Source organism: Procambarus clarkii, chromosome 5 (assembly GCF_040958095.1).
Source record: "Procambarus clarkii isolate CNS0578487 chromosome 5, FALCON_Pclarkii_2.0, whole genome shotgun sequence".
Lineage (NCBI taxonomy): Eukaryota > Metazoa > Arthropoda > Malacostraca > Decapoda > Cambaridae > Procambarus > Procambarus clarkii.
The window spans coordinates 30,109,722-30,133,860 of NC_091154.1; the positions used below are offsets into that span (position 1 = coordinate 30,109,722).

General features: G+C 43.6%; 1 protein-coding gene across 2 annotated transcripts in view; it reads right to left on the reverse strand.

The window, feature by feature from the left end:
- Positions 1–13,230: 13,230 nt before the first annotated feature.
- The window catches only part of LOC123761968 (uncharacterized), a 40,097-nt gene continuing 29,188 nt past the window's right edge, over positions 13,231–24,139 (reverse strand). For both annotated transcript variants that reach the window (XM_045748134.2, XM_069300281.1), the window contains exons 3-4: positions 18,563–18,647; positions 13,231–17,315 (exon numbers count right to left, since the gene is read on the reverse strand). In XM_045748134.2, coding sequence (XP_045604090.1) covers positions 17,060–17,315; positions 18,563–18,647 — 341 coding nt within the window. In that variant the 3' untranslated portion in view covers positions 13,231–17,059. The remainder of the gene's footprint in view (positions 17,316–18,562; positions 18,648–24,139) is intronic.

The window sequence follows — 24,139 nt, forward strand, 5'->3', positions numbered from 1 at the left end:
CACATATTGTCCTTTGGTAACGTATACGGGCGAAAAGCGACGTTCTTTGTAAGAGGTCAGGTTGACGCCTATACCCACTTCCCGCTCGCCCCGTGGGTATCTTGTCTATATTTAGACTTGGTCTTATCCACCCGCCATTACTATGAGAAAAGATGTAATATTGATCAAATTAGTCGTTTCCTTAATTCTTGTTGAGTTTATCGAGGCTTATTTGTGCAGGTATGTATATACAGGGTAGACCCGGGACTACGGAAAAGGAGAAATGGGAGAAAGTGTGTGTGTGTGTGTGTGTGTGTGTGTGTGTGTGTGTGTGTGTGTGTGTGTGTGTGTGTGTGTGTGTGTGTGTGTTTGTGTGTGTGTGAGTGTGTGTGTGTGTGTGTGGGTGTGTGTGTGTGTGTGTGTGTAAACGCGTTAAGTGTCTACGGGAGTTAGGTCTCACTCATTTATCCCCCGCCTATCAGCCCTTGTTGTACCTCTTTCGTTACAAATGTAACGATTCTGACGTTTGAATTCCTTGCCAAATTTGTCCATAAGTGTTTGGCTGGAGGTGGTTTCCACAACGACAACTTACTGTACATTCCACTTGTTGAACACCCGTATTGGGGTAAGAGTATTTCCTTATATTGCTTCGGCTCATATGCGTTTCCAGCTCCCACCTGTGTCTTCTTATCCTGTTTTCTCTAAATTTGAAGATGCTGCTCTTGTCCACCTTGTCTGTTCCCCTTCAGTATCTTGTACGTTGTGATCATATCCATAGAGGATAGTTTCTTCTGACCTCTATGGTTATAAAATTTAGGGCCATTGACCTATCCCCTTAGTTCCGACACCAATCTCCTTGCAACAAACAAAAACTCCACAACAAACAAACAAACAAACAAACAATACACAAAGTCGCTGCCATAGGAATTCTCAGTATACCCCATTATTGTTGTCATAGAAAACGGAGGAACCTTCTAGGATAGCTGCACTAATGCAGATGTACCTCATATCTTAATAAAAAAAAAATGGTTTACGCAGCGGATTGCAGATTAAATCATGATAATGAATCCGTGGCTGACACCTTTGTCTGCCTTTGCTGTGGTTGCAATTCCCTGAGATGATATTGCAGAGGTGTCAGCACGCTGCTTTATCCAGAAGTTGAGCAATGACATGCTTAAAGTCGCCATCATAGTATCCCACCTTGAGCAACTAACGAGCTGTAGTATTCTACAATCGGTAAATGCAACTTCATCAGTATAATTTATTTTAGCACTCTATAATAATATAGTAATTTGAAATTATATTTTGTTACTATATATCTATCATGGATACATAGTAACAAATGTGTCGGTACATGTATCATGTATTTATACTTTGCCTATAAATGTATCAGCACATTTTTGTATTTATATTTTATATATAAATGTATCGGTACATTTATTTTGTATTCAATGTTGATTATTTTTCCTTCTAATTTTGATGTCATGGTAAATTATTTTAGTTTTCAGACCTGCCCGAAACGTGAATATAACATGAATCACCAACATGGGTACTTTCATAACCCAGTGTACTTTTTTGTCTTCACCTAGTTGTGCTTAAGGGGGTTAAGCTCTGCTCTTTCGGCTCGCCTCTAAACTGTCACTCAATGAACTGTTACTAACTACTACTAATTTTTTTTCTCACACAGACACACACACACACGCACAGGAAGCAGCTCGTAACAGTTGAACAGCTGTCTAACTCCCAGATATCTATTTACTGCTAGGTAACAGGGGCAACAGGGTGAAAGAAACTCTGCCCACTTTTGTTTCCGCTGGCACCGGAAATCGAACCCCGGACCACTAGACTACGTATCCAGCGCGTTGTCCACTCAGCCACCAGCTCCCTTCCACCCAGCCATCAGCGCCCTGTGTGTGCCTGTGTGTAATTAAGGCCGGGTCACTGATTTTCTTGTATAAAGTTAATATTAACGCGAAATTTACCAATTTTCTGACTGGAAGAGCAACTAGCCACCCTCTCGCAGGGCAGCCTCCGGAGCAGCCAGTCTACTGATTATTATTCTTTGGACTGGTGTCACGCCCACTTTGGACTGGCGTCACGCCCACTTTGGACTGGCGTCACACCCACTTTGGACTGGCGTCACACCCACTTTGGACTGGCGTCACACCCACTTTGGACTGGCGTCACACTCGCTTTGGACTGGCGTCACGCCCACTTTGGACTGGCGTCACACCCACTTTGGACTGGCGTCACACCCACTTTGGACTGGCGTCACACCCACTTTGGACTGGCGTCACACTCGCTTTGGACCGGTGTCACGCCCACTTTGGACTGGCGTCACGCCCACTTTGGACTGGCGTCACACCCACTTTGGACTGGCGTCACACCCACTTTGGACTGGCGTCACACCCACTTTGGACTGGCGTCACACTCGCTTTGGACTGGCGTCACGCCCGCAGATCGTGATGTGAACGTGTTTCTCCCTCTTTTGACTGATTATTTGTAAACCAGATGGGTTTACAAATATCCGAAATTGATTAGGTTTGAGCATGGGTGCCACTTCCTGACTGATAGATCTCGTAGCAACCTAAGCCATGAGGCATCGAAAGATGTTGTCAATGGAAACGGGCCTTATGTCTCCCAGCCTTCTTTGTTGGAACACGAAGGAGGGTTAGAAATAGCCTAAGCTACTCTAGCCCTTTGAGATGTATTTTATAGTCTCAATAAACGTACTTGAACTTAGAACACGAAGGGAAAGTGGGAATTGCACCAAGAAAGAGAAGCCTGATGACCTCAGACGTTGCCAACTAGGCATCTGATAGAGAATCTTGTGATTTCAGTTCTAGGCTCTGTGTGACATCTTCAGGTGCTAGTTCTAGTATTTGTTTGATGCGCTGGGGGTCTTTGGCCCATGAAGACCCGCCTGATCCCAATGGGAAAAACGGTGGGTATATAGTTACCATTAGACTCTGGAGTAGTTAATGGTTAAATGAACAAATCCACAAAGGCCGTGACGAGGATTCGAACCTGCGTCCGAGAGCATCCCAGGCACTGCCTTAATCGACTGAGCTACGACATATAAGAATTTTAACCAGAAATTCTACTGAATTTACTTGGATCCTGCAGCCTCTCCGAGACACAAACCAAGATTTTACACAATTTCCCCATGCACTCGAGCTATGCCAATTTCTGTGTGTAGTTAATGGTTCTTCTGGTAATAACTTTGGACACGCAGGATTGCCCTCTTCTATTTTGTTGCAAATTAATGATTTAATTTTATGGTTTTCATGTGATTTTATTGTTTTCATTTCTAACGCGAGAGTGTCCTGTTGGAGAGGGCCTTGCTGAACTCCTTCACGTCACCTGATTTATTGTTCGCCAAAATGTAACCTTGAAATAAATACACGAAATAGTGAGAACTTTACGTCAACGAAGAGGCAAAAGCAAGAGAGGTTCATGACCAACTTTTCCCCCACCAATGGTTGTGTGAGAGGGAGAGTAATGAGTGGGAGAGCCAGCCAGCTCGCCGGGGAGGAGTAACAGGAAAAACTCGCTCCATTGTGATGCGCCATTGTTGTGGCCCAAGGGAGAGATGGCGCGTGGCCGACCTGCCTTTGGTGGGTGGTGCAGGTGGTGGTGGTGGTTGTGATGCGTTGGTTGCTGTTGTAGTGGCTGTTGGGGGGTGATGGTGGTTGTTGATAGTAACTAGTTTCCACCAGCTCCGTTACTAACTGCTGGTGACTAGTTTTGGTGGAAATAGTAGGTTGGATTATGTGTGGTAGTAACGGTGATATAGTTGTTGGTGGTGATAACTTTAGAGTTTAGTCTAGATCATTATTGGCATGTGATATTATCTATGGTTTGATTAGCTCCTATCAAGGGTTCTGCCACGTTTTGTATTATCACTAGAGAAATAGAGGAGGCTTGTTGACCAAACCACACACTAGAAATAGAGGAGCCTAGTTGACCAAACCACACACTAGAAATAGAGGAGCCTAGTTGACCAGACCACACACTAGAAATAGAGGAGCCTAGTTGACCAGACCACACACTAGAAATAGAGGAGCCTAGTTGACCAGACCACACACTAGAAATTGAAGAGACGACGACGTTTCGGTCCATCCTGGACCATTATCAAGTCGGAGGAGGAGGCTTTTTTATATTTTTTTTTAACTTTATGCCTTGGCGTCTAATATGTTGGTGAATCAAACTGGACTCATTTGCGACAGGTCCATTTCACACCTAAATTTGTTGTCACGTACCTCTCTAAATTACTTCTAAATCTAATAAAGGTGTCTGCTTTTGTGGTGTTCTTGGCAGGCTGTCCCTCTCTATTTCTAAACCAATGTTTCCATTAAATCTTTTAAGTCTAAATTATTTTAATTTCTATCCGTTGTTGCTAGTTAATACCTCTATCATATCTTCTCGAGCTATACACCTTTCAGGGGAGAACAGCTTCGGCGTTTTTAATCTGTTTTAGTAGGAAAAGAAAGATTGCTAATTCCAAGGAATTAGCTTATCGTTCCCCGCTGAATGTTGTAGGGAGCTTATTTTCATACCGGATAGATTAAGAGATTAAGTGAACAGATTAAGCTACAAAAATTTTACCGAGATAAAATATATCCCAAAAGGATAGAGTAGGTTAGGGGATTTCCGCCCTCCTTTGGTGACCAAATCTAGCTTAGTGAAGTGTTGCTAGCTCCAGGTAGGAGCTCCTGGTAGGATAACATTCCTGCTCTTATTGATAACACTTCTAGAAATGATAACACGCAACTCTTTTGGCTTTATTGAGTATAGCAGTATAGTGTTATCTTGGCTAATCATTACTCGCAGGACCCTTTCGCACTTGAACAATATAGATATCAGTGAGCTCTTAGGCTAAGTGTTGCATTCTTTTCCTGAATTCATAAAATTCTAGTTTTGTTCATTAAATTGCATCTGTAGTTTATTAAGGTCGACGTGAGCTGTGTAGTGTCTAACCTTGACTCCTAAATGCCAACTATTGTTGTATCGTTAAACTGACAAGCATTGCTTGTTACTCCAAAAGGAAGATCGTTCGTATATTCTATTGCCAATAAAAGACCAAAATAGAACTCTCGGACCTTTGACTCGTTGTTAAGGCTCCTCATTGTTATTATTTGTTCTCGTTAATCTCCATATTCTGTTATGTAGCAACGTTGAAATTCATTTTAATACGTTGCCTTTGGCTGCGATCTTCCCAAAGTAATCTCTCGTGTGGAACTGTGTCAAGATCCTGGCTAAAGACCAAGAGCATTTATATGAAATAAAAATTCTGCTATCGTCCGCTTCAAAAGAATTTGAAAATTTAAAATTTTAAAGGCAAGAACTCCTCCTCTTCTCTCTCTCTCTCTCTCTCTCTCTCTCTCTCTCTCTCTCTCTCTCTCTCTCTCTCTCTCTCTCTCTCTCTCTCTCTCTCTTCCCCCCTCATCATAGACAGCATGAATAATCGTACCATCCTTCGCTCTCTTATAATGGTGACAGCTCTTCTTCATCTTTGTCGCACACATCTTCAGAAAAATAAAAAAGTTTCTGCTGATAATTACAAGAGCTTCCTTCAGGAAAAAAATTTTCCTTTGAAAGGTCAGCGAGATGGTTCCCGGGATCGTGTTCACCATGGGCTTTAGGAAACACCGTAGGTGATGTATTACCATGGCCTGTGCTTAAGAACACAACCCCTCCTCCTGATAGAACGTCACATTTTGACGTATACTCCACTTAAGGTCAAAATAATTGTATTAGAAAATAGCAGCGGCTCGCGAAATTGACGTACTGTCCCGTTAATTGTCCGTTGTTGGGTCCTCTGGTTAGGAATAGGGCTCGACAGTTTCTTGACATTGAGAATTCTTAGGGGGGACGCCTTAAATCGTAACCGTAAGATTTTTCTTGGAAAATTTACTTGTGTGTTATTTTGTAAATCAAATTAGATTATCCGATAATTAATTATAATAAAAAGTGGTGTATGGTGTCTCAAGGACTCGGTCTGTTTCTCGCAGTGGGGAAATATTTTGGAAATAAATGGTTGCTAAGGTGCCTGGGTTCTGGGAGCGTTTGTGTTGATGTGTGGCGGTGCTAGTGTTTGTGGTGGTGCTAGTGGTCGTGTTTGTGGTGGTGGTAGTGGTCGTGTTTGTGTGTGGCGTAAATCGTAGCACAGCAGCAGGAGCACAGTTGAGGAACATAATTAAATGTTAAAAAAATGGCTTTCTTTAGGCGTCTGTCTTTAATATTTTCATACGTAAATTTAGTTTTTTTTTTTTAATCTGCACACCTGTTCACTCCCGCCACACCTGTTCACTCCCGCCACACCTGTTCACTCCCGCCACACCTGTTCACTCCCGCCACACCTGTTCACTCCCGCCACACCTGTTCACTCCCGCCACATCTGTAGTAATTGCATAACTCAATTAAGAACAAAGCTTCTAAATATATTTTTTTCTGAAGTAAATAAAGATATATTCCTTCTGTATTTTGAGGAAATTTTTTCTAACTCTGTTCTTCATGTTTCTAAATGAAGAATCGAATTGAGGTTAAATTCTGTGTTAGCAGGAAGGCTCCTCTGCTACCTGCCCCTCTACTAACTGCTCCTCAGCTAACTGCTCCTCAGCTAACTGCTCCTCAGCTAACTGCTCCTCAGCTAACTGCTCCTCTGCTAAGTGCCCCTCTACTAACTGCTCCTCAGCTAACTGCTCCTCTGCTAACTGCTCCTCTACTAACTGCTCCTCTGCTAACTGCTCCTCCCTCTTCTCCTCTTGAACCTTCTTTGCGTGATAATATTTTATGTGTTTTTTCCCGGTGGAGGCTCGCAGATGCCGTCGAAGAGAAATTGCGTTTGAGCACAAGGTAAAGGAATTTGTTTTTTCTGAGAAGAGGTAAAATTTAAATCGAATTGAAAACTAAGGTGACCTCGGCAACCCCCCCTCTCCGCGAGCTGGGGGGACCCGCTTAGCACCCCTCTGCAGGCTGGGGGACCAGCTTAGCACCCCTCTGCAAGCTGGGGGACAGCTTAGCACCCCTTTGCGAGCTGGGGGACCAGCTTAGCACCCCTCCGCGAGCTGGAGGACCAGCTTAGCACCCCTCCGCGGGCTGGGGGGCCCAACAGGTATATACACTGTTGGAGAAAGCCGGGTTGAAAGGGAAATTTAGAGGCATCGGCTAATGTGGAGGGCGACGGCCTTTTAGAGCGTCTAAAAGATATGCAAATCTTAGAGGGGATAAGCGAGACTATGTTGGTTGATAAGTGGTTACAGAGAGAGAGATGCCACTTTGGATATTAAAGGTTTAATAAATCTGTGCCTCAGTTTAAGTTGTTTGTCGTGGCAGCAGAGATGAGAGGGTTGAGGTGATCGCTCTGGGTCATGTCAGAGAGTTTTGAGGTGACGAATTAAAGAAAAAATATATTATTTCAGTTTGATTTATTATATCTTAAGCATTTCGTACGGTGTACGAACGGGAATACTGTTGACGAGTCTATCCGTTTGTGAATCTGGATTCACGAACGGATATCCTCGTAGAACGAGTAAATGTAGAACAAGTGAGATTGGAAAATTTAATTCCCTTTGTGGTGGTAGTAGTGCTTGTGGTGGTGCTACTGGTGGTCATACAGGTCGGCGTTCAATCCCCGACTGTACACAAGTGGTTGGGCACATTCCTTCCTCCCCGTCACATCCCAAATACTTATCCTGACCACTTCCAAGGGCTATATAATAGTAATGACTTGGCGCTTTACCCTAATAATTTCGTCCCTCCCTCCCTCCCATTGTTGAATATTTGTAAAGCAGGTCTCCAGCCATTTTGTTTTTCTTGCTTAAGAAAGGCGGAAGGGCCTCTCACAGCGCCGAGAAGGATAAACACTTGAGAAAATTTGATTTTTAAAAAGTAAACTATGTGTGGAGGCTGAGAACTGTTAAGGGGGGGGGGTTGTTGGGGTTGTGGTGAGGGGGGGAAGTTGTTAGGGGTTGTGGTAGTGATATTTGTCTATCAATACTTATTAGTGATTACGGGGGTTGAGGTCTAGCATGGTATGCCCCCGCCTGCTAGTCTTGTTGAACCATGCATATTGATGTTCTGACGTTCGAATTCTTTGTTGAAAATGGCCTGAACGTTGAGGATAGAAGTGGCTTTCACAGCTTCTTCTTTCAGTGCATTCCACTTGTACCTTGTACCGGCGGTCAGCGAGTATTTCCTTACATTTCGACTTGGCTTGCTATTCCAACTTCTGTACTTATAACCTCTCGTCCTACTTTTCTCACAGTCTAAAGAGACTATCCTTGTTTATCTTGTCTATCCCCCCCCCCCTTTAGTATCTAGTGTGTTGTGATCATATCTCCCCGGTATATCTTGTATATTGAGATCATATTCCCTCTTCTCTCCTCCTGAGCTGTGATGTCCAGTTCCCTTAATATATCTTCATAGCTTAACCTTTTTAGCTTTGACACTAATAATGTTGCAAACCTTTGTAAAAAAAAATGGGGGGGTTTTATGATTCACAAGAAGCGGATTCCAGGCCGGTGCTGCATACTCCAGTGTTTGTCTAACCAGGGTTGTGTAGGTTACCTTGAAACGGTCCTTATTTAGGTTCTGAAGCACGTTACAATTTTGTCCAGCATTACATAATCCGCCGATGTTATCCTGCTGTTGTTGTTGTTTTTTAAGATTTGCTATCCGGAATAAAAAATTCCACGTAGCACGGGCTATGGTGAGCCCGTATGATATCCTGCTTGTGTGCGACTCTTGTGTTAATGATGGTATTTTATCCACTTTCAATACATTTTTTCTCTCCGATTCCTGTAACTGCCTCCCCCCCCCCCCCCATCCCTTATGGTGAAGATACCTCCTGGTCTTCTTTCTCCCATTATCCTCTGCATTACTTTACATTTGTTTGGATTGAATTCTAGCATCCTTGTGCTAGCCAACTCCTAGAGTTTGAAGGTTTTCTTGCGACTTTCTGCACTCCTCTGTTTTGTTTTGTTTTACTTTCCTCATTAGCTTTGCGTCGTCTACAAACATTGGCATGAACTACTTCACTCCTTCAAGTTGATCATTCACTTCAATTCGGACCAGTAGCGGTCCTAAGACACTGTCTCGTGGGATGATGCAGTAGTGGCAAGCTCTGGAAGGCGTCAAGCTCTCATACTGATGAGAGCTTGACAGAATACGTCAAGATAGAATACGTCCAGCTCTATATACTCATCAGTATATAGAATCAGAGCACATCTGATTCTCTCGAATCAGATGTGCTCTGATATATATACTAATGGGTATATACTGATATACTGCACATACTCTGATGTGCCACATTGTGGGGTGAACAAGCAGGCAGTGTTGCTGGTGGGTCCTCTCCTCTTACTCTTGTTGGTTCGGTAATATGCTGCTTCGAGGAGTGTTTAGTCCGCGGTCTTAATATTTTAGATTCTGAAAATAATGTTTTTGTTTAACTTCGCATATGCTGCTGATGTTATCCTGTTTACATGAGCTTCTGGTGTTGTGATTGTCTACTCCAACAACGTCGTCTTCTCGTGGGCTTTCTTGTAATTGCCTTCCTCCTTATGGTGTAGTTACAGGTCACGCGTATCGCTTGCCCATTTTCATTACACTTATTTGGATTGAATTCTAACAACCATTGGTTTGCCTACCCTTGAAGATAGTTAAAGATTTCTTGCAGTATCCTACAGTCCACTTCAGTTCTTACTTTCCGCATTAACGCGACAAATATTAACATGTACGAGAACACTTCCTGTGGTTGGTCATTTACATAAATTAGAAAGAACAATGGTCCTAGTACAGAGCCCTCTGGAACACTCATTCCCACTCTTACATATAATCCCTGACCCCTGACTCTTTGTTTCCTACCCGTCAGGTACTCCAGTACCCTGTCCAGTGAATTTTACTGTTATCCCTGCTTGTCTCTCCAGCTTGTGTGTCTTTTGCGAGAGACTGTATCAAAAGCTTTCTGGTAGGCTAGGAAGAGCTTTCTGGTAGTCTAGGAAGAGCTTTCTGGTAGTCTAGGAAGAGCTTTCTGGTAGGCTAGGAAGAGCGTTCTGGTAGGCTAGGAAGATCATTTTCCAATCCTTCATTCTCTTATCTTGTTTTTGTAACCCCCCTGACACTGAATTCAATCAAGTTAAGAATTCATTTCTCCCCCTCTCTCTGACAAACAGTGACACACCTGGTAACACAATTTTCTCTCTCCAAATATTCTACAGTTCTTTTTTTCCGGTGATGAATTCCTTCATTTCCAAGGAGCGCCAGTTTGTGTCACTGGTCTATATGATCGTGTTACATTCCTGTTCTCTTTTCTTCTAAAGTAGAATTGCAATTGGCTTATTTTGATCAAATTTCCGGTAGCTCTCCTGCCTGTAGTGTCATGTTGCAACACTCTAGTTAATTATTGAGTAAAATTAAATTCCTGCAGCTTTATTCAGAAACCATGGGATTGAAGATGGTGGTGGCGACGATATAGTGTTGGTAGTGGAGAAGGCTCGATTATAGGCAACCTGTCCTCTTCCTACAAAGGAGAAGGACAGGTTTTCGCTCGTATGCGTTACTTAAGGTCAAACATTGTCGTACTATAAAATGGAAGAGGCTCGCGAAAGTGACGTACTGTCCCGTTTTCTGTTTTGGGTCCTCTGGTTGGTTAAGGATAAGAACAGTTTAACTAGACCGTTTTCTTGACGTTAGGGGAACCTCAGGAGGAAGGGGTACATAATGAGCTCGAGAACCAATTCCTAAATCTCGTTTAACTAAGCAATTTGAAACACTGATGAGTCAATTCCAGAGCTTAACATTGTGCATCAACATTCTATCAAACTAATATCCCCGTGACCTCAAGAAGCGAAAACACCATCAAGTCTAGCCCTAACTGGTGCACTGTCGGCCCATAACTATCCTCAGGGTGGATGGTGGAAAGATTTTGAGTGTCGCAGAATGAGGAGTTAAGGTACAGTGCACTCTAAATTAAACAGTTTGCTTAGACAGTTTACATTTGCGGTGAGCAAGTTGTGTATATATATATATATATATATATATATATATATATATATATATATATATATATAATATATATATATATATATATATATATATATATATATATATATATATATATATATATATATTAACTGCTACCCATACCCATCCAGTGGGCAGCAATGGGGAAGGATTCCATCACGTGTATATACTACCCACAAATGGGTAAACTTGGAATACTTGGCAGAGATTTCTGGTTGGACATTTAGAATTAAATAACGTTTCTTGAATATTGGTGATAGTTCTCTGAAATCCTTAATTTGATCACAGTTTCATCACACAGTGATACATGGTGTGTGTGTGTGTGTGTGTGTGTGTGTGTGTGTGTGTGTGTGTGTGTGTGTGTGTGTGTGTGTGTGTGTGTTGTTTGCTGAGTCAGTTAACATTTGGTCAGGTCTACATCAGCAGGTAAAGCAAATTTCTAGAGATTTAACAGAGCTTAATCTTGGCAGTAGTATAAGCTTGGGGAGAAGGATCAACTTTGATATATTGTTCTTCTATACAAATAGAACTTCGTGCAGAATAGACAATACACAAATACTCTTATCCTATTATTTTACCAGATAACTTAGACATAACCGAGTAGGTTGTCTTCTGTAATTGGTTTTTCCCCCATTACTGCCTTTCTTTCCCCCGTCTCTCTTCCTTCTTCTTCTTGTCCATCTCTCTCATTCTTCTCTCCCCATCTTATTCTCATTTACTCTTTTCGTTCTTTTCCTTTGCCTCTTCCTCTTGCTCAGAGGCCGCCAGCACGGAGCCTTCGTCTCGCTCAGATACTATGGGATAGAAACTTCTCCACGAAATCCTTTGTATACAACTTAGTTCGACTCCTCTGATCAGAGTTGTTGAAGCGAATTACCTGAAGTCTTGCAGCAAGTCTTACGGCTTGTTACCAGGAGCTTCCCAGTTGGCGGGTAATTCTATGAAGGAATTTTCCTTCAGTGTAGGACAATTTCCATTTGAGTATTTTAGAAGGCTGGGGCCCAGAAACTGAAGCTCTGCTGGTTTGCGTTTATAGTTGTTAATGGTTTTTGAAGAACTGTAGCCTGGCCGGATTACGATATTAGTCCGGCTTTCCGGCTTATGTTTGGCCCACGAAACCTGTGCATCTTTGCTCACGTCATTCTGAGGTGGCGTCTGGATCTCCTGCCTCTGTGTGGCCTCCAGGGCTTACCAGGAATGAATTGATCTGACAAATATTATAATGTTCACTGCTAATACTTATGACTTTAATTTACTTATGAACAGCTTATTTTATTTCTGGGTGAATACTTGTTCATTTAATCCCACATGGTCTTACCACTTGGACTGGATGGTAGAGCAACGGTTTCGCTACTTGCAGGTTGGCTATTTCAATCCCCCCCCGACCGTCCAAAATGGTTGGGCACCATTCTTTTCCTCCGTCCTATCCTAACTCCTTATCCTCGTATCCCCTCCTAGTGCGTTACAGTCTTAATGGCTTAGTTCTCTTGATAATCACTTTACTAATCCCAGATCCAATTGGGTGACTCTCACGTTTGTCTCAGAGCGGTCTTTTCGTACACGTGGGTATGAAATATTACAGCGGGTGTATACAGACATGTGTCTCACTCCGTGGGAATTTGTCCACCATGTTGTCTGTATGTATAATACAATCATCAATGGGAAGTCAAATCCATGTAGTGGGACTCCATAGTCTCCTGAAACTGATGGATGTCTACTACATGTATTTGACTTCCCCATTGATTTTTTTGCTTTCAATTTTAATTTCACTTAATTTCCGCTCTTCAATCTAAGTGTGGTCCGTTTTTTATTGACCGTACGTTTTTATTTTGACATTCGAGTGCTTGCGTATATGGCGATTGAAGGAGCCAGAAGTCATCGTTCTAATTCCAGCATCAGCATGTACAAGAGATGCGTCGGTGACAGAGAGAGCATCGACGACAACTTGCCAGCATCATAGTGTCGCTGTTGTCATGGCAACTCTTCCATTCATGGTCGTCGTCTAGGTTACGTATACCTAAATGATGAATTACGTAAACTCTCTCTACCTCTCTCTCTCTCTCTCTCTCTCTCTCTCTCTCTCTCTCTCTCTCTCTCTCTCTCTCTCTCTCTCTCTCTCTCTCTCTCTCTCTCTCTCTCTCTGCTTGTAATGTGGGATTTAAGACAGTTTTTACACATTACAAATCAATGAACTAATATCAGTTAACACAGGTAAACAAAAACACATGAATGTATAATGTTTATTGACAAAAGCTCGATGCAACTGGTGGGGGAAGGGGGTACCAATGGGGGCGGGTTGTACACGGGGATACAAAAATAAAGCTGCCTATTGTTTCATGAAACTACCATGGCATACGGTTCGGCTTCTGTTTAAACAAAGGGTTCGGCTTTTGTTTAAACAGCGTCCCGTACTTCAGCGTCATCTCAGCGCTTGTCATATATATATATATATATATATATATATATATATATATATATATATATATATATATATATATATATAATATAATTTTATAAGCAACATGACTGATGTGCGATTATTTGTTTGCCTACATGACTTTTTTGGGCCTTATATATATTTGTGCAATATGAAAGTTCTTCGCCTGTTCTACTAGAGCAGTCTAGACGGGTGTTGGCATCTTAGGTGAACTCAACCACAGGCTAGTTTAATTTTTGACAGTTTGACAGTTAAGTTGTTCTCTCTCACACTCTCTCTCTCTCTCTCTCTCTCTCTCTCTCTCTCTCTCTCTCTCTCTCTCTCTCTCTCTCTCTCTCTCTCTCTGAGTGCCGAACTGATTGCCGATTGAACTGTTTTGCAATTAATTTAAGGAAGTTACCAAGTTACAGAGCTAAGTTACTCTGTAGCCACCTGAGCTATTGTCTTCTCTGAAATGAGTCTTCAAGAGTCTTCTCTGAGTCTTCTGTCTTCTCTGAGGTGAGTTGTTTGAGGAACTCGTTTGCCTTTCCTGAGGCTGTAACACCTAATGACATTAATAACATGGTAGCTTTGGCACACTATGTTCTCGTCTACAGCCCTGTTAGAGTTATTGAGTGAGCGTTGAACACCCACACACTCACGCCTAAAAACACTGGAGACACTGATATGCAAATGTGTGTGTGTGTGTGTGTGTGTGTGTGTGTGTGTGTGTACTTACCAAATTGTGCTTGCAGGGGGTTGAGCTCTGGCTCTTTGGTCCCGCCTCTCAACTGTCAATCAACTACTGTACAGGTGTCGGAAAATCCGACACCATTTAATAATATACAGACAGATAATAAGTGCTGCTGTATTACCAACAAGTAACCTATAGAAAACGTAACTTGTAGTGGAATTACCGTCTAAAGAAAACGGGATATCATCACCACATACTATTATAATTCACCACCTATTATGGTGGGAATTATTCTTAAATACATTAGTCTTTGGACTTTACCATCATAAAAACATCTTATATAAATTAACTTAATTATCAATATTAAAGTAGAGTAAATGTGACCCTTCTATCACTTTCTGACATGTGGACAATGTAAGCCAGGCGTGAGAGTGAGGAAGGGGGCAGCCATTGTTGTGTCACCTCCGAGACGTGTGGAGCAAATTCGGCTCCTATCATATCTGGACAATGTCGGCCAGTAACGTCAATAGTATGGAGTGTTAAACAGCCATTGTTTATATTGAGACCAGAGGCTCACACGGGAGCAAATTCGGCTCCTGTTAAATTTACTTGGACGTAGTGTTATGGAAACTAAAAGTGTACCATTGTCAACACGCTGTCTACAAATTCAAGTTAAGTGTTCTTTCCGAAACCCATTATCTATCATTAGTGGCCATTAATGTCATTGGGTAGGGTTAGCCGGTTAGAACGCGAAATCGCCTCATACTAAAGGTAATTAAGCCAGGTCTTTATTGTTCCATGTACAATGTTTCTCTGAAATACCTGTCATATACTAGGTTTCTGGCTTCACAGCTAGCGCCCTTTTAACAGGTCAAGACGAGGAAGCATGTTTGTGCATCAGTTACCAGCACGTGGAAGCTACCTCAAAGAGGGAAAATGTGGTCTACATCCTGGTTATACCTGCTGTACAAATAAGATAAGGAACCTTTTCAATGTATGTAGTTAATTCTGCAGTTTGATTGGCTGCATACATATAAATATAAACCCCCCTAATGTGTAGAGGATCGATTTGTGAGATTATGAGATTATTGCAGAAATACAGTCCACTTATCATTATACAAATTGCTATCGAAGTATATAAATTAACGTAAATATAAATTCATATAAATTAAATAAATATAAATCTCACAGGTCGGTTCCCACAACAGGTTCCTGACCCTACTGGGCTCTATCATATCTACACTTGAAGCTGTGTATGGAGTCAACCTCCACCACATCACTTCCTAATGCATTCCATTTATCTACTACTCTATGTGTGTGTGTGTGTGTGTGTGTGTGTGTGTGTGTGCGTGTGTGTGCGCGCGCGCGCACTGACAGTGAACGACACTGAATACTGAGCTTGTGGAGGTTAACGAACTTGTAACGAGGACAGACAGCACTGAGGGCTCACGGGGCTTGTGAACAACCACAAAGTCTTAAGTCACGATACTAAGAAAGCGAAGGTAGGTAATGGAACTATCAGGGGAAAGCGCCAAGCCACTACGACTATATAGCACTGGGAAGGGATCAGGATAAGGATTTAGGATGGGACGGAGGGAAAGGAATGGTGCCCAACCACTTGTAGACGCTCGGGGGATTGAACGTCGACCTGCAAGAAGCGAGACCGTCGCTCTACCGTCCAGCCCAAGTGGTTGGAAAGTGAAGGAGTGTGCAGTACCTGGAACCTGTACCTGGAACCTGTACCTGGCTCCTGTACCTGGCTGCTGTACCTGTCTCCTGTACCTGGCTCGCAGGCGCTGGAGAGGACCAGACACTCTAGTTGAGATCCCTCGTCTAACATTTACCCAAAAACAAACGAAACCTGTACATCTTTCCTTAACCATATCGCCCTTGCTTACAGTTATTAAACATCTTACGAAATTCTAAACGTCGCAACTCAAGGTTGTAATTGTTGTGAACAACGTCTTAGCGCTTCGGCCCTCGTAAACTATTGAATTAATGTAAACAAAGTCGCTGGGATTGAAGAAAGATGTACAGGTTTCGTTAGGGGTTGCGTAAGTGGTGAATCTCAGGATAGGAGCCAGCCCACGTCAAGGAAAACAATTGGTATTGAGGAAAGGTAATGGAGTTAAACGGGATCATTTTGTCTATGTTAATGGTCTAACAGAGCACAGGAACGTATTATTATAGATGGGCATTAATACATTTATAAAATAGGAATATAATATTGTTAAACGATAATTTATATGTTTGGTAAACAGCGTGAACTGTTAACTTCATTGTCATACAGCTGACACACGGCTGTTGTCACTCGGGCACAGTTGTTGTTGTTCGCGGTCGTCTGCGGAGGGAGGGACGTCTGGTCAAGGTTGTGGTGGAGGGACGTCTGGTCAAGGTTGTGGTGGAGGGACGTCTGGTCAAGGTTGTGGTGGAGGGACGTCTGGTCAAGGTTGTGGTGGAGGGACGTCTGGTCAAGGTTGTGGTGGAGAGACGTCTGGTCAAGGTTGTGACGGAGAGACGTCTGGTCTAGGTTGTGGTGGAGGGACGTCTGGTCAAGGTTGTGGTGGAGGGACGTCTGGTCAAGGTTGTGGTGGAGGGACGTCTGGTCAAGGTTGTGGTGGAGGGACGTCTGGTCAAGGTTGTGGTGGAGGGACGTCTGGTCAAGGTTGTGGTGGAGAGACGTCTGGTCAAGGTTGTGACGGAGAGACGTCTGGTCTAGGTTGTGGTGGAGGGACGTCTGGTCAAAGTCTGTGACAGAGGGACATCTGGTCAAGGCTGTGACGGAGAGACGTCTGGTCAAGGTTGTGACGGAGAGACGTCTGGTCTAGGTTGTGACGAAGGAACGTCTTGTCAAAGATTGTGACGGAGGGACATCTGCTCAAAGACTGTGGAGGCGGGCTATGAGAGACCCAGGCGACCACACTACGCGCCGCCGAGTTGGACGTCTAATCCTCCAGGTCGTGGAGTGGGGAAGTGTTGGGGTCGAGGTAGTGAATGGAAGACGTCATCTCGTTGAGGCGAGGATGCGGCGAGGCAGGGTAGGGGGTGGACACGTCGTCGAGGTGGGGGTGCTGAGAGGGGTGGTGGTGGTGGTGGAGGTGGTAGTGGTTGCCAGACTGGGGGTAGACGTCCGGACCATGACTGATGTGTCGGACCGTCCGGTGGTGACGGACTGGCAGGGGCCTCTCCAGTCTCGTCTGACTGTACGGGGAAATCAAGAGACACTGGCATTAGCTTGGTGAAAGTGGTTAGAATGAATTGACAAAATGGTGTAAGGTTTAAATCTGGCAAAATGGTTTAAGATTAAAATCTGTCAAAATGGTGTAAAGTTAAAATGTGACAAAATGCTGAATGTTAAACTGAGTTGACTTAGCTTGGTAAAAAGGTAAAAAATTAGTCTAACTCGCTTAGTAACAGGTTAGCATGACTTAACTCTGCTTAGCAAATGGTTATAATGACTTGACTTGGTAAAAATATTCAGACTTGCATTGGGTAATAAAGGCAATTAGAATAACTTGAGGTATAGTGTGGAATGACTTGAGTTAGCTTAGAGAAGGATTGGAATGGCATAGCTCAGCTGGGGTCAAAATACCCAGGAATAATAATTAATTTAGTGAAAGAATGAAATAATTCGAATCAGCTTGATAAATGGCCGGAACGAGTAAGAAACTTAACAACATTAAATGCGTGAGTGTGTGTGTGTGTGTGTGTGTGTGTGTGTGTGTGTGGGCGTACCTTTTGCTGAAATCCTTACTTATTTTATTTCTATTATGAATGGAGATAGACGTCTCCCAGGCACCTAATTGCTCGTCGCCTCGTTAAGATGGCGCTACAGAATACAATATTATGTATTTGTATGCGCTACAGTAATTCGTGATTTGTAGCATCTGGTGAAGGGTATTGGACGCCATGATGAATCCTGTAGGGGTTTTGTGGCTCTCTCTAAAACCTAAATAAACTATTTAGTTATTGACTTGTACTAGCTCTTCCCAATTATTGCTGGATAGACGTGGCACAAAACAGTGCGGGATTGGTACCCAGTCGATCCAACCTGGATAGAGCCCGACCCCTGAATGTACCATTAAACAGGTACTCGAGCGATAAGGTTGCATGTTGACCAGACCACACACTAGAAGGTGAAGGGACGACGACGTATCGGTCCGTCCTAGACCATTCTCAAGTCGATTGCGGTTGCAGGTTGCATCCTAGGGTAAGGTCGGTTGGTTGCCTAACAGGACTTCGTAAAGTACCTCATAAAGTCCTACTTCGTAAAAGTCCTACATCGTAAAGTCCTAATACGTCTATGAGGGTTACCGAATATGGGAACCAAAGAATGTGTTGAAGGCGATACGACGGCCCAGATGAGGAGAGGCGAGTTTCTCTCTTGATGTAGTAATGTGATGGATAAAGTAGGTGGTGACGAAGGTAAGATGGGAAGCGAGACTCACCAGATGAGGTAAATGGAGACTGCCACGGTCAGGATGAAGCCAGTTCCCACGGCCACTATTGCCATCGTCCAGAAGTTGACCTCATCTGTCGGGGGTAAACACTAATATTGTCACAGGTCTTCAGGGGGTGTGTGTCTCTGTCTCTCTCTGTCTCTCTCTCTCTCTCTCTCTCTCTCTCTCTCTCTCTCTCTCTCTCTCTCTCTCTCTCTCTCTCTCTCTCTCTCTCTCTCTCTCTCTCTCTCTCCATAAGAGGATTATATATATATATGACCCTTATATATGATTATATATGTGTGTGACCCAAAACACAACAGATTTTCAACAAGACATGGAGGTAAACATTTACTAAATGTGTAGATGACAGTGAAATATGACGGCGTCTGCAGACCAAGACTTAGCAACATCACAAGACTTTCTAAACAAACATGTTTAAGTGGGCAGAAGATTGATAGAAGCAGCTGACCCCTCTTTTCACAAGATGTTAAAAGTTTCTAGTTAGAAGTCGGGAACTGAAGGTAAAAAACATACGAAAAACCCTCTTGACCAGACCCAGGAGCTGAAGCACGACCTCGGGAACCCATTGTCAACTCAGCAGTTGAAACAGTTTCAGTCATGCATCTCCCACTCTCCTAATCTCTTCCAGTATCACATTAAGCCAAGATGCAATTGCAGTGTGTGCAAAATGCTTTGCACTTTTATCTTTATAAATTTTTTATCTTTATCTTTTATCTTTTAAATTTTTATCTTTCACTTTTATCTTTTAAATTTTATCTCAGTCAACACTGAGAACTTCTTGAAGGGAGCCTTACTTAAGCGGGTCTTAATGCCTACTCTGACATTATGTATTTTGTTATTGCAAATTTCAATCGTTGCAATTCGAAGCAACGGAATAATGTGTAAATTAACCATGTTTGAGGAGATTCCATCTTATGGTCACTGCTGCCGGAAGATACAAACTTTAAATGTTGACATCACAATTTTCTGCTACACGTGATATTGTTCCATTCTACTGTACCAGCACCGTTTGTGTGTGTGTGTGTGTGTGTGTGTGTGTGTGTGTGTGTGTGTGTGTGTGTGTGTGTGTGTGTGCGTGTCTGAGTGTGTGTGTGTGTGCACCTTCCAGCTTAATGCCCCGACAGTGCTATATCGGATTATATTTCACTGTGAAAAGTCACTGCAAACATTGTTATTTAGATTAGTGTTGGGCCCAAAAGCCTTTCAATCGCTGAAGGTGCATTAAAGCCACATCAATAGACATCAACAATAGACCACAACAATAGCGCACCCAGGAAGTATATTTTAATCCTTAACCAAGGTCAGGAAATACACGACCACGGTGTATATACATACAGAAGCGAGATTCACCACGTGGCTGACATGTCTTTGTATTATGATGCTGATGTTTACGTATAGATGCGGACTTTTTCTTAATTACTTTTGGCAAGGGTTCGGTGTTCAATTTTAATTAATATATTAAATTTTTGTTTTATTAATTTTATCAATGTTTCTTTTTTTAGATCTTAATTATAATACCTGGAGTTATGATACAGGAAGTGTGTGTGTGTATTTTTTATTATTTGTATTTATTATTTGTGACTGCAGAATTGGGCTATTAGCTCTTGGACCCCGCTTTGCTAACCAATCTATTTTTCCTCTATTATATCTACTACATAAGTATCTCAATATTATATCTACTACACTGATAAGTTGGCTAACTTAGTATATGAGTGGATTGGTGCTTCTGAAGTGCCACCTACACCACCCACCTAACTGGGAGTGCCACCTACACCCTCCTCCTTGGAAGTGCCACCTACACCACCCACCTCCCTGGGAGTGCCACCTACACCACCCACCTGCCCGGGAGTGCCACCTACACCCACCTGCCCGGGAGTGCCACCTACACCCACCTGCTCGGGAGTGCCACCTACACCCACCTCCGCAGGGGGGGGGTGCCAGCTACACACTGGAGGTTATGCGACAATAAACGCTCGCTTTAAGTCCATTTCAACATGAAAAACTCCTCCGACTAAAAAGTATTATATTGTGGATCCCCTCCCTCCCACACTCTCCCTCCCACACTCTCCCTCTCACACTCTCCCTCTCCTTCTCACATACTCCCTCTCTCTTCCTCTCCCTCTCTTCCTCTCTCTCTCTCTCTCCCTCTCTCTCATTCTCTTTTTCTCTCTCTCTCTCTTAGTCTTTCCCCACTTGCCTTCACCCTCCTCCCCATCCTCACCCCTCACCTCCCCATCCTCACCCCCCTCCCCCCTAGACTCTGCCCTCCCAATCCCTAAGCCTCACTGCAATTTATCTCCCCGAGATAACACCTCAATCCATCATGCACACTTTTCCCTTCCTCAGCCGCGGAACGTAAGCATTAAGGAGCCTAGAGAAGGTCTATTGTCGCAGAAGAGACGGCTCCTATTTACATCCATCCAAATTCAGGTCATGTGTCTCGCCTACGCTTGAAACCATTCATCGATATACCACATCATTTACGTTATCCAGTAATTTTTGTTCCACAAGTTAACGGCTGTTTTCCAAACCAATATTTACCCAGGTCTTTTTTTCTGATTTTTCTTAAACTTATGCAATTCGAAACCATTGTTTCGGTATATTTAGCACCCTGTTCGTAGTATTTGAAAACTTTAATCATGTCCCCCCCCCTACTATTTTCTTCGCTTTTCAAGAAAATGTAAATTAAGCATTTTCAGTCTCTTCTAATCATGTGGTGCAAGTCTCAGGTCTCGTTAGTCATTCGGCCACAATAAAGAGGAGAATTATTCCCGCCAACGACCTCGTGGCCTCAGGGGCAGTGACTCCCGTGGTGTGGCCGACCTACGCCAACACCAACCAATATTAGTAGGTTGACCAGACCACACACTAGAAAGTGAAGGGACGACGACGTTTCGGACTATCCTGGGTCCAGGATAGTCCGAAAATCAACTTGAGAATGGTCCAGGACGGACCGAAACGTCGTCGTCTCTTCACTTTCTAGTGTGTGGTTTGGTCAACATATTTCAGGCACGTTATTGTGACTCTTCGTCTGCAATATTAGTAGGGCGGGGTGGAAACGTCGTCTCGAGGGCCAGGTTGTGGCTAAGGGGCAGTACAGCACAAGAATGGTCGTCGGAGGCGGGGCTGCTGGACCCGGATCATGATTGAGTGAGGATGCAGCTGGAGCGGGAATTGACGCATTACCGGGAAAAAAACCTGCAGCGGCTCGGAGATGCAATAGCAGCGCGCTGTGACGGTAGGAATACCATATATATAGCGTTTGGGCACAGGCAGTGAATGCTTACCTGGCACAGGAGATACCTTGATCACAGGCCAGCGATCAGAGACATAGCAGTGCGCCTTAGCTTTAGAGAAGGCGTGCATCAGAGATTAAGGTAGGATGGCCGACCAAGTCTACTGTGGAAGAGCAAGGTGACAACTATACTTGTCTACTTCCTTAGTGCCATGAGAGCATCTTCAAGTCGGCGGACGGCCGTGTGGTATTTCAGTGTTGGACAGATTCTATAGAAAAGTAAATATGTGTGTGTGACTGTACCGTGTGTGCCAGACTATTGCCAGCAGGGGACATATAGATAACGAAAGTCATATAGGCGCATATTTAGTGTTGCTACAGTAAATATTTTGCTTTTGACTAGTCTTGCTTTCCTCCAGGGGGCGTCTGGTGGGACAAAATCGAAGAATACACACAACGGGAAGCACAGTGGGATTTTAAGGGCGTCATTCTAGGGTGGCCAAGAGTCCACTTTGATTGATTGATAAAGATTAAGCCACCCAAGAGGTGGCACTTTAATCACTGTGAGGTTTAATATCCCTCCCCCGTGGGGATTACTGGGGATGTGAGGTGACTGCGGCCTCACACACCCGGCCTCACACGAGTGCAAGCCTCACACGAGTGCAAGCCTCACACGAGTGCAAGCCTCACACGAGTGCAAGCCTCACACGAGTGCAAGCCTCACACGAGTGCAAGCCTCACACGAGTGCAAGCCTCACACGAGTGCAAGCCTCACACGAGTGCAAGCCTCACACGAGTGCAAGCCTCACACGAGTGCAAGCCTCACACGAGTGCAAGCCTCACACGAGTGCAAGCCTCATAGTGAAGCGGTCCCGTGGGCCACATGATCGCAACAAGTGACCTTTGTCATCATTCTCTGAACCATTTTGTAGATGATTTATCCATTGCATTGTAATATATTTCTAAATCTAGATTGCATAGTCTGAATGTTACCTGTTGTCAATGGGAGAAATAGGAACCTTAAAGGACATGATCCAGACATGCAACATACTGTAGAATAACATTATAGTAGTGACAGAAAGTTTATGATAAGCAGCAACAGAACTAAAGGAGGTAGGTGAATGTATTGAAGATCCACGCGTATGTATAGTAATGGAAGCCCCTTTCATTACTAAGTAATGGTGAGTAAGAACAATGAATTATGAAGAGAGAGAGAGAGAGAGAGTCTGGCTACATCCATCCACGGTATTAAAATCAATAATGGCAAGGAGCAAAGGGGTCAGGACTCATTGGTCGATAATTGGAGAGGCTGGACCCCAAGAGTTGAATCCCGGTCTTGCAAGATCTGATAAGTAAGAACTATTATTCCTCTACCTGCACTCCTACAAGTCTCTCTCTCTCTTCTCTCCATTTATTCCTCTCCTCTTTAACCTACCATCTTCACTACGCCTCAGACAGCATTCAGCAACAGTGTCAGGAGCGGAGTAATATTATTTTTTTTACTCAATCTGAGCTGCTTTCATCTTTTACTTTGATCGTCTTAGATCAACAGTTGGACATTTTCTGCTTCGTGGAAGTTGTGGGTTGTGCGGGACTTTGAAGGCGTAGCTGTGACGACACCGAGAAAAGCTTTACAAATAAAAGAGGATATAGTAGATTTTGTGATGTGGAGGAGAATCTGGCGTGGAACTGGATTTAGTGAACAATCTTCATCATTTTCAGCGGAGTTGTGGGGAGTCGTCTTTCTTAGCCACTGACAATGACCTGACACTAGGACGGGACCTGACGTTATATACGAGTGTACCGTAGCTTGGCCGGAGGATTAACGAGGACGTCGACGGTACACTGCTCGAGACATCAACACTGACGTGTAGCTGCTCTGTCTCAGCAGCACCTGAAGGATATGATGACAGTCTGCAGCGAGAGAGAGAGAGAGAGAGAGAGAGACACACACACACACACACACACACACACACACACACACACACACACACACACACACACACACACACACACACACACACACACACACACAGAAACAGAGATGACAGTCTGAAGCGAGAGAGACGGATGAGAGGATAGCCTGCTGGTTAATCCGGGTCTTTGAAGTAGGGCTGAGGAGCGGAACAGAGATACGAGGACTTGAAAGAGTGAGCGGGCGAGCTTGTGTAAGAGGTGCCTCTCTCTCTCTCCGAGTCCTTGATTATCTCAGGAGACGTCTAGACACCCACAGACCCTTAGAACTGATGCAACTGGGGGGGGGGTCCCCCGTGGCACAGAAAGAGATGGTCATTACATTTTATGTGACACAGATCGATTCGCTTGGA